Source organism: Colossoma macropomum, unplaced genomic scaffold, assembly GCF_904425465.1.
Source record: "Colossoma macropomum unplaced genomic scaffold, Colossoma_macropomum, whole genome shotgun sequence".
NCBI lineage: Eukaryota > Metazoa > Chordata > Actinopteri > Characiformes > Serrasalmidae > Colossoma > Colossoma macropomum.
Window position 1 is genome coordinate 33224504 of NW_023494799.1, and position 11989 is coordinate 33236492.

The 11989-nt window shown below is 40.3% G+C and overlaps 1 protein-coding gene across 1 annotated transcript; it reads right to left on the minus strand.

Moving 5' to 3' along the window:
* Positions 1 to 983: 983 nt before the first annotated feature.
* Positions 984 to 11627, minus strand: LOC118819201 (trace amine-associated receptor 9-like). Its single transcript, XM_036586891.1, has 3 exons — positions 11037 to 11627; positions 3875 to 4242; positions 984 to 2297 (listed from the first exon to the last, which is right to left on the minus strand). The coding sequence occupies exons 2-3, from the start codon at positions 4146 to 4148 to the stop codon at positions 1420 to 1422; spliced, it is 1152 nt and encodes a 383-aa protein (XP_036442784.1). The 5' UTR covers positions 4149 to 4242; positions 11037 to 11627; the 3' UTR covers positions 984 to 1419.
* Between the last annotated feature and the right edge of the window lie 362 nt (positions 11628 to 11989).

Sequence of the window (11989 nt, forward strand, 5' to 3'; positions counted from 1 at the left end):
AGATGTTCCCAATTCAATTCTTGAAGACCATCGTCCAGCACATTCTGCTCTAACTCTCAACACATTTGGCCAAGTACTAAGCATTCTTCACAGACTTGTTTCTCAAATGTATTGAGAAATGCAACAAAATGCAACACAAGCAAAAGATTTTCAATAGTTCTCCTAGAGGATTGACTAGGAAGCCCTGATGTAAACTGAGATAGTTAAAGAGTCCTTCCAAGACCTGTTATGACCTGGGTTGTGTGTGGTGAATCAAGAAAGAGAGGAAATTAACAGGTGGGTCTTTTCTCTTGGCTTTAGTTTTGGCTTAAGCATTATATTGTTTGGTAGAGCTGCAAGGCTAGTTAGCCATCTACATACAGTACTATATTAAAGTCAGAGAGCACCCTTTATTAATTTCATGTCTGGTCAAAACAGCTACGTGACTCATTTTTCAGTATCAGGAAATAAGCAAAAAATATATAAAATATAAAAATAAATAAGCAAAAAATATATACATACATACATACACATATACACACACATATACACACACACATACATACATACATACATACACACACATACATATACACACACACACACACACACATACATATATATATATATATACATACATACATACATACACACACATATATACATATACACACATATATATATATATATATGTGTGTGTGTGTGTGTGTGTGTGTGTGTGTGTGTGTGTGTGTGTGTGTGTGAGAAATATCCCCTGAAAATGAACAACTTGCCATCTTGACTGGAAACCAAATAAATGAAGGGTAGTCTCTGATGTTTGCACAGTGCTGTAGATTCATATAATCATTTACTTGTTCATTTGCATTTGGACTGCAACTGACATTTTTTGTTTATCATATCTAGCTCATGTACATTTGGAAGGTCCTTCTTCCTCAGACCATTACCAGCTTGTCCCAGAGTGCTGCTAAATATGTTTTTTATGAAATAAGCATTAGAAACAAAAATTAGCCAAAATATTTATTCAAGAAATGCTGCATTACATTTAAAGCATTATTTAGTTTAGCATTAGGCTTAATCTGTGTCCTGAAAACCACCCCTAAACATCAGAATAAAGTGCAGAATGTATTTTTTAATGGAGCCTCTGAGACTAATAAATATTTTGGTCAACATAGATGACATGACAACATTTAAGTTTTAATAAATAATAACAAAACTATAGATAATTGTTCTCTGTCAGAAAGTGATTAAAAAAAAAAAGAATCTGGCCACAATCCCTGGAGTTGGTTTGGTTTTGGTCCCTGAAGTGCAAGCTTTTTTTAGAAAGCCCTCTGTTGAAGAAATTCCTGAAAAGAACAGCGCCAATCTCATGAGCAGACGGTAAGGAGTCCGAAACGGAGGAGAGGCTGGCAGTGCTTGACCTCCTTGCCTGAGCACCTCAGCTCAGCTCTTTTCAGAGTGCGGGGGTGAGCGGTCCTTGTGAAACAGCAGCATCACCCCTTTCCTGAAGCGCTGGTCCCTCACGCTGTAGATGATTACGTTGCAGCAGCTGTTTCCCGTCAGGATCCAGAAGGCGAAGAAGGAGAAGTTGCACCAGGTGTAGCCCACCACGTTGCCCAGCACGAAGACGGCGATGGGCGAGAAGGAGGCGGTGAAGGCAAAGGTGAGGATGCCTATGGTTTTGGCCGCCTTGATGTCCGAGAAGGAGGGTCTGTGGGGGCAGCCGCCGGCCCCTCCGGCCTCCAGGCCCAGGCTGCCCTCTGAGAGCAGCTTGCGTTTGCGTGTGTAGCGGCGGATGCTGGTAAAGGACATGATGTTGACAGCAAGGGTGCCGCCTAGGAGGGTGAAGTCAAAGGCAGGGAAGAGTAGCATGATGTTGGAGTCGGCCGGCAGATGCAGGCCGACCAGAAGAGGGACGTAGTTGCACATGCGGCTGCACTCGTTGTACTCCAGGGTGAAGCTCTTACTCAGGATGAGCGGCGCCATGGCCAGCAGGAAGCTGCCCGCCCAGGAAACGAGGATCAGGAGCAGAGTCCGCCGCCGCGTCACCAGAGTGTCCTTGTGGAGCGGCCGCAAGATGGCCACGCTGCGCTCCACCGTCATTAGGAAAATGGTGCTGATTGAAACGAAGGTACAGCCAGCGAAAACAGGGCCAATCAGCATACAGGGCTGCCAGGAGCCAGAAATCCCTCCTTCTGTCACTGCCGATCCACCCTGGTACCACACAGGAGGAGTGCTCGTCACCATGAGGGATATCTCAGTGTAGACAGAGAATGGCACCACCAAGACTCCAACCATCATGTCTGCTACAGCCAGAGACACTACGAAACACAGGCACAGATATATATACATATTAATGATATACTGGCAGCTTCAGCAATTCATTTAATTTCCTCATGTGGGCCATTTCTGGGACATCTCAAATGCCAAATATGAATTTTCACTAAGTGCTTCTTTCATCTTGTTAGGCTTTGTATTGCATCACTGGTCCTGCAGAGACCGTTGTGGACAAAACAGTTCATCAAGTGTAACATTAAGTGATATCATGAGTTTCCAGGAAGAAGAACTGTCTTTAAGCAACACTGTCAAAAATCAATGTATACATTTTTCCCATTAGCCTCCCCAAAGCCAAGATATGATTGGTTGAAGTTTGCTTCTACAATTTTGCAGTAGATCCATGACGATAAGAAGTAATTTAACCTTAGAGTCACCAGTTTAGACCCAGAAGGATAAGCAGTTTAGACGATGTGTGTGTGTGCGTATGTGTGTGTGTGTGTTTGTATCACCAGTTTAGCATCATACAAACTGGTGGCAAACATTGGTGTGCAGTTTGTATGATGCAATGATGCTATGAACTGTAAGCTTTACTTATTACTTCTTAGCCTTGTGGATATAAAAACTCCAGAAGAGATCAACTAATATCAACAGACATCAACTTTCTGTGCTTTACTCTTATTCAGAGCTCATTTTCATGGCTTCAAAATTGTCGGATATCATTTGCCACCACAGCGGATTGACCCTCATCACCTATTTACCTCAAATTGAGGTAAAGTAATTTCAACTGGCTTATGTGGTTTCTGACACTGCATGACATACTAGTATCTAAACAAATGGACAAAAGTGTAAAAATGATGGTGCTTCAAGGATTTTTTAGTAAATAAATTGGTTCTACATAGAACCCTGAAAAGTCAAAGAACATTTTGCATGATTAAAGGGTTCTTTGCATCATGAAAGTGTTCTTCAGACTGAAGGAAAATGTTCTGTAGATGGTTCTGTATAGAAGCTTTTTGAAAAGGGTTCCATATAGCACAAAAAAGGTTCTTCTATTGCAACAAGCCTGACACCGTAACAATAGAAGAACCCTTTTTGGTGCCAAATAGAGCCCTTTTCAAATGGTTCTATATAAAGCCACCTACAGCGCATTCTCCATCAATCTGAAGAACTCTTTCACGATGCAAAAAAACGTTTAATCATGCAAGAATCATCATTTTTAAGTGTGTGGATCACACAATGACCACAATTGCACCTAGTGAAGCCATAAAGCCTGACTTTTGTCTGAGTTTTGTCCGTTTATATAAATTATAGCATGACATACAGTGTAAAATGCCATAAGAACTTTAGACACCAGTCTGCTTGGTTGTTCGACTACATTTGTCTTAAGGGAATAATTGTGTAATAATTGTGTAAATGGCCAAACCATTTGGCTGAACTATCACTTTCATTATCTTACTGTGGAATCTGATTAATTGGATATATTTAGATGATATGGAGGCTGTGTTTGCAATCATTGTACCCAATTTTACCCAAATTCACTACACACTGCCCTCTTATGGACACCAAGCTGTACTGCAAGCTCTTTAAATTTGTGTAAGCACTGCATGCAAATCTTTTAGGATACCTTTGAGGTAGCCCTGTGGTGTGCGGGACTGGCGTGTCTGCATGAAGACCGTGAGCGTGACCACGTTGCCCACGACAATGGCGAAGGCCAGGCTGACCATGAACACCACAGCCAGGGTGCGGTTGAGCATTCCACAGCAGCACACGGTGCAGAGAGGTGCTAGAGAACGGCCAGGCCCTGGAGATCCAGTCACAGTCTGATTAGGAGTGTCCGTGAGGCCCATTAGCACCCCTGTCCCCCAGGGCATGCTGAGATTAGCCACCACTGCAGCCATGCTGCAGTACTGGACCCTCCAATGGGGATAAAGGTGCTGAAAGGTCCTAAGTGTATCTGTTGCTGCGGCCTGTTCGCTCAGATTTATGGCAACCCTGTCAAACAGCAGAGAGAGAGAGAGAAGATATGCATTTAGGTATATGGGAGTCCTCTATGCACGTAGGCTTGATGCCCTGTTTTTACACATACAGTACTGTGTAAAAGACCACCCTGCATTTATTTAATTTCTAGTTAAAATGGCAATTGTATGTGTGTAATGTGTAGTTGTCAATTAACCCTTAGTGAGCAAAGACAATAGACGGAAAAGAAGAATCAGCATCACTGAATGTGATTGGGATTACTTGGATGGTGAGAAACAGAAAGTGCAACCAACTTCTAAGACTGAACTTTGGACGTGTGGAAAAATAGCCATGCAGATTTCTTTGAAAAAGCAAGCTTTTCAAAAGAACAGGTTTTCCAAAAGAGAATGGAAGCTGTAATAAAGGCAAAGGGTGGACACACTAAATACTGAAAAGAACTGATATTATTTTTAAAAAACTGACTTTTTGTTCAGTAAAGTATATCTGCCTATGCAGATTACAGGACCGTAGCCCCACCTATTTACGTTTAAGTTATAATAAGTGCCGCAGCAAGGCCATTTTTTGAATGCAGCACAATACAGACAAGCCAATCAGAATAGAAGTCATTTGCATATTGTAGCCAGCATATCGAAAACATTTAGCTAAATTTTTTCAATTTCGTTTTTGTTTTATTTTTGAAACGCTGTCCTTTACATAGTTTGAAGATGCCCTGATGAACAGACCAAATGTCCAAAATTATTTGGAAAAAAATCTTTATCTTCACTTACATTAAAAGTTAAGAATGTTTTTGCTCTCTTCCGTAAAGTTACTATTTTGAAGACTTATATTTTTGTTTTTTTGGACCGTGATGATATATTAGTCTTAAAGGCATAGTAGGACAGTAAGTTTGATTCTGATTAATAAACAAAGATTGGAACATGGTCAACTAATAATGATTTTTTGCTACATAAAACCATACAAACATCATCAGTGGGGAAAAGAATAAAACGCATGAAAAATTTAGGATATGGGCCCTCTAAACAGCGCTGTGCCTTCAGTTTGACCGTGACCGTGCAAATGTTGCCACTAGCTGTGAAACCATGTCATGGTTGAGAATAAGGGAATTTCAAGGAGGATTTCAGTGATTATGCATGTGTGCATGCCAACTGACACACAACAGTCATCCTCCGTCTGAGCCTACTCTCCATAATCTCCTACAGCAAATGACCAGCCCTGTGGAGTATTCTCATTCAAATGCAGTTAGCAAGTCAATCCATTCTTTGCTTGTTAAATCATCTCTGTGTTCACTGGAATGACTCACAGGTCCTTTGTAGCACAGGACCCTGTCTCTAATTTTCCCTCTCCCCTACTCTTCCCCTTCTACAGTGCATGCAGAAACTCCGCATGGCAGGTATCAAGGGAAACAAAAGATGATAGATGAAGAAAAGAGAAGCTAAACACAGAGCATCTCCTCTATGCGTGGTACAAGAGTAAAAGAGGTTGTTTTAACTGCTACCATTGTGCAAAGGAAGCACTTAGAGTGAATGAAGTGCAAGAAACGGAATGTATTTTAGGGACGCACGATATATCGATATATTATTTGCTAATAAATGAAAAACGTAATTATTATTATCACCCTGACATTGAAATCATAATTACAACGATAACCTGACCAGAGTCAGTTTAAGGGGAGCCTGACCACTTCCTATTTCTCCCATTACATCAAAAAACATCACTGCAAGGAACTAGAGGGTGACCATGAGTGAGTCCTGGGGGAGAATGAAGCTAATTGCTAAAAACTAAACAAATAATAAACAAAAAAAAAAGCTTTAATTTCCTTCCATTAATTTTGGAAAGTAGCCTGATGTATTTCACAAACTATTATAATTATATAATATATTCTAGTGTCGGTGAAGAAGAATTTGCGGGAAACATTGCGCTTTAAAGGCGAATGCTCTTTTATTGAACAGGCAACAAGGGAGAACCTTGTTTGCTACGTCTCACGCCGGCGCTTCTTATTTCTGGTCTTTTTTTGCACCATCGCAAACAGAGATCTGAAAGAAATCTGAGTAAGAGTTTACATGCACTGATTACGGAGCTTAAAATCTAGCTCTCTATCAGATTTCTTAATCGGATTTCTAGATCAGAGTATGGTGTTTACATGATCATTTGAATTATCAGATAACTGCAAAAATCCGGTTATGTTTGGATTATTGAGTGCATGTAAACGCACTCAGTGAAGATACACTTGCAAACCTCGTATCTCCATTTTTATTATTTTTTCAGTTTTTGGAGATACGAGGTTTTGTTCCGACCACAGCGAAATACATTTTCATTTTGTCAGAGCTGGAGCGCCACGATGATGGAATGCAATTGAAAATTGGGGCTCGCTGTTCTGTTTTTAATATATCAGAGTCAGACCATTAAGACAATGAAAATGAAATGTCAAAAGCACTTTCCATATGAACTTTTTCCAGCCATTATATACAGAAACGCAAATGCAAATACACATTTCACGTATGAATTTAAATTATGTCTTAAATAATGCACAGTCACATGGAAAATGCAATTGTAAACAGACAATTTAATTAGCAATTTGAAATTTGCATTTGAATTTGAAAAAACGTTCCGCCATAACAGGATGTTATATAGCTGTGATGATTTGGAGGCAAGCACATTCCGTGAATATTTTTCATCTTTGTTTAGCTATGTGGTTTATGAAAAAACAAATCTTATTCAGGATTGAAGGCTTCGTATAAATTTATAGAAAAGACGGTTTCATATCCCATACAAATCAGCTAAACCTATTAGCTTGTTATGCTTTACTGTGGCAAACCAATGTCTTAGCTTCACTCTGAATGTTTTTTTGTTTATGGTTTTTTTTTTTCTCCATTAATTTATCTTCAGTCCTTTAAAGTAGACGGTGACATGCAAAGTCGTAGCTGGGGGAGTTCTTTTAATAGTATATATTTCTTTTAATCTTAGCTACATGGACATGTTTTTAGCCTTGTCATTGGCTAATGATAATCTTGACATTGTTAGTTGTTGTAGTTAATTCCATATCCCTGTTCTTTATTTGTAACAGTTTTTTTCAGCAGATGCTATTTAAATTATGTGCAAACAGAATGATGCTGCTATGTACACTTAGTGTTCAAAGTCACATTATGCTATTTACACTTATATGCATGCAATTTTATATTATATATATATATATATATATATATATATATATATATATATATATATATATATATATATATATATATATATAATATATATTTATATATATTTATATATACTCTCACTTTGTTTGATTTGTTATTTTTGCTTATTTTTTATATCTCTTGAGTTACTGCTGTCAGTGGCTTTAGATCTTATTGTCTTATGTGTTTTAAATTACCATTTTTTGGTATTGCTATCAGCTATTATAAGGTGTTATCGGTTATTAGTTAATGTGTCAGGCTCAGAAATCCCACATCCAGGGGTGTGTGGGTATGTGTTGGGGGGGGCGTGTTGGGGTTATGGTCTCACCATAATGGCTTTTGCCCCCTGTAGTTGGCGCGTATGATATCTAATGTATTCCATTACTGAACCCCCTCACGGATTGTTCTTCAGAAGAGCTAACATATTGCTGCTAGCTAATGTCAGTTAATTAGAGCTTGTCAAAGTAGCAATGACTACAGCGTAAAGACATTAATTATGATGTGGGAGCATAAGTAAGATTCTGGGAACTGCCGACACATGTTTGCAGCGGCCTAATGAGTGCATGTGTGTTGACCTGCATGGCTGTTTCTACTTCCTTCACCAGTCTCATTAGCTTAACTGCTGCCTCTGCCATTACTTCACTCTCGGCAGCCAGCGTGAGGCCATGGCCCTGTCTGATTACAGCACATTCCCCCAGTCTGAAGCTGCCCTGTCTGGACACCCACACTCAGGCTCTCCCTGCGCTAACTCAAACCTAGCATGCTAAATATTAAGTGCTAAAGTAGAAGCTCAGCTGGGGCTGCTTGCTAGTTATGACAGCAGCCCAGCAGGGCTTCTCCTCACACACTGAAATTTGCTGAACGCTTTTAGACTCAGGCGCACACACACACACACACACAAAAACACACACACACAAACGCATGCATGCACACTCGCTTACTCAGTCTCTCTCCATCTAAAAGGTCTACATCTTTCATTACACATGCATTTAGCAAAAAGTAGGGCAGGTTTTTAATGAAGCCAGAAGGGACGTGGTGTATGAAGGATTCTATTCATTATGTATCACGCCCGTGCCATCATAATCATCTCATAACAGAGATGGATTCCCTCCACTGGTTGCTTTTGCGAATTAGCAGACACAAATTGTTTATGAAACAATTTATTTAAATCCATTTACTAAGTGCATGTCTCAAATGGATAAGCCTGGATGGGTGGGAGAGGGGGTGCATTTTCTCATTGTAATGATTTGAGTACTGAGCAGAAGACAGTCAAGGAAAAAAATGTGAAGGCTGACCACTTTATGAACCTGCCTAACACGCTCTGTCTGCATTTTTACTGTGCAGAGGTCAGAGACCACCCTCTGTTTTTTTAATGTCCAGTCAAGACAGCCATCATGTACAAGTTAATCAATGTTTAGTGTGAGAAAGGGAGCAGAAAACATGCATTTAACAGAAAGCTTGATAAATACAATGTCCAGTTGATTTACTGTGTCCTGCCTTTGCTTTTATTACAGCTCCAAGAAATCTACAGGGGTATTTTTCCATGCCTCCAAAGTTCAGTCCTAGAAGTTGGTTGCACTTTCTGCTTCTCACAATTCAAGTAATCTCAAACACATTAATGCCGAGGTTTGGGCTTTGGAGTGGTCAGCCTGTTGTTCTGAGAACACGACCCACTTCCTTGTTTGGTTTGCCAAATTTTCTTCTTTTTTGTCCTATTTTATTTACTCAGTAACAGCTTCTTGACAGCTACATGTCCTTTCAGACCTATAGCATTGAGTTGTCTTCTCACAGTGAAATGATGGACAGAAACATCTGTGGATTTTTTCAGATATGAAGCAACAATGGAGGTTTATTTTCTCCTCTCTCTCAGCTTTAAGTACAGTTGATCTGATGGGGACAGTTTTGGTGGTCTACTAGGTCTTGCATGGTTGTTAAGAGTCCCATTTCATATCCATTGTATTCATTCAATGACTTCTACTCAATGGCTGTTTTGGCTGGAAGTTAAACAAATGAAGGTCTCTGACTTTTGCACAGTACTGTATATATCATCAAATCATTCAGCATATATTGTATGTACACAAAAATACCAAGACATTTATACAACAAGACAAAAAACAAGAGATTTTGCCGCTTGAACTTCCATAAATAATTTATGTCCAAGCCTTCTCTCCACTCTGTGTGATGCTCGTGTGAAGACTGAAGATCTTAAAAAATAAATAAGACATAGAAACCAGGGTGAAGAGAGTTCTTTTATGCCTGGCTCACTTGCAGAACAGGGCAAAAAGCGAGCTCACAGTCAGTAGGCTAATTCGAGCTGAGTGTATAGGCGGGATTGTGGGCTGGATATGTAGGGGAAGCTGTGGAGGAGGATTACGGCACTGGAGCAGAGTTGGTGGGGTCAGCCTGCTGGGGGCGAGGTCAAGACACTGCGGCCAGGCTGTGCTACAGCAGATAGTCATCTGGAATAATGGAGAAACCGGCACAGTAGCCTCTGTAGCCTGGAGTTCCATCACTCTCCTAACCTACACGTGAGAGGAGTGGTCATGATCTTTCTTCTTCTTCAGTCTTGCTCAACTGAACCATATATCCTTCTATTTTCCTCTAGCACTTCCCTCAAATGCCTCTACAATCTTAAAGGGCCCCTATTTTACATTGTTCTTATATTATATTTTTCTCCTTGAGGTCCATTCATAACATTCTTGTTGGTTTATGTACCAAAAACAGTCATATTTACATGGTCATTTTCCAGCCACCCCTTATTCCTTAGAACAAGCGGCCCATATTCTATGATATGATGATGCTTTTCCTGAGGTTATATAAAAACATAGGATGTTTTAAATACACCAAAACAGTCATAATTCATTTTTACATGACCATTGTACCTTAGAATTAAACAGGCTGTTTTTGTTGCTGTGCATTTAAGACTTATACATGTAAATGATCTCTGTTCAGATTGGCTGCCTTGTATTACGCCTCAAGTAAAAAGCACTCAGAGGTGAAACACTCCTTATGACTTCAGTGTGAATAGGCGTAGGCTGAACAGGTGGTTATGTCTAATTGCGGTCATTTCAAAACAATTAATTTAAATGGCCTGTTTTTGCTTTGTTTCTATATGGATGGCAGAGTGAACGGTTTATTTTGAGACTTTAACAATGTTTACATACTACATAAAACTACATAAAACTCTTTTATTCCAAAAAAGTTTATTCCTGTTATCCCTCATTCCACCACCTTCTTAAGCACCAAGCTCTGGTATGGATGACCATGTATTGCAATTGATGACCACAAGAACACTTAAACTCAAACACTTACTGCTAAAGCTAAAGAATGGCTCAGCTAATCTCACAGTCTAAGATCTCAAGACAAAAAACAACTGAAACAACATGCCTGCGGTGAACACTGTTTGACATAAATAAAGATATTTCAGTAAGGAAATAAAAATAATACTCCAAACACTTTGCTTAAGTACTCCTCTGCATCTTTAGCTGAGCAACAGAAATTCACAGCACTTATTTTCTCTATAAATTGAAATTTTAAATGTGAGTAAATGTAAAAGGCGAGTTTTAGATTTAAACATTTTAACCAACTCATACTAGATATATTCATAAACCGAGCCAGTTTCTTTACCTGCATGTCTCGGTTGATGGAAAGTATCCTCTTAGTTTCCGACATATGGAAAGGCAGAGTAGTGTCCATTGGTCAGCGAAGTGTCTGTGTGACCAGAGTCCAGTACTGATGTGGAGGTAGGTCCAGGGTCAGCTGGGGCATCACGCACAGAGTCCAGTGAGAATACGCACATCACGTGCTGGTGCGCAGAGCAGCTGATGCACTTCAGTGCGTCTGCGGTCTTTAAAACTTCAGCACCGCTCTGGCTCACAGCGGAGATTTCCCTCCTTTTCCTCTCACTCCACACTCTCACTCTCTCACTCTCTTTACTCACTCGCCAGCTTACTATCACACTCCACCCCCAGTTTGTCCCCTCAGTATGGTTTCATCTGATTGTGTCTCCTCCCTTCTCTTTGTTCTTCTCATGTCTCTCACTCTCCGATTCCTTCTTTTACTCTCTCTCTCTCTCCTTTTAGTTTTTTCCCCTGTCTCGTTGTCTCCGCTCGCTCGCTCTCTCTCGCTCTCTCTCTCACTCTCTTTCACAATCTTAGACGTAGCCACAGTGACACCTCTACTCCACTATCCTTATCCTCCTCTCCTTTTTTCTCTCTCCTCCTCCTCCTCCTCCTCATGGTTCATATGCCATGCGTCTGCTCTCCTCCCCTACCCTGTGGGGGCTCCTGTAGCTGGGGAGGCTAACCCCTACCTCCCCCCCCCCACCCCCAATATCTGTCACTTCGCTTTGCGTCTGCTCACAGCTCTCTTCCAAAACCCATTTCCTTCAGCAATCACGCCTCCCTCCATTTATGTCTGAGATCTCTCTGTTTTAGTTCCACTCTCCATCTTTTTTCTTCTTGCTGTGTGCAGTGCAAGCAGTTGCTTAGGACCACCTAAGCCACAAGAGGATTTTTTTTTTAAATCTTGATAAAATATCTGACGAAGACATCTTCAATGACTTCACTTCTGTACATTTA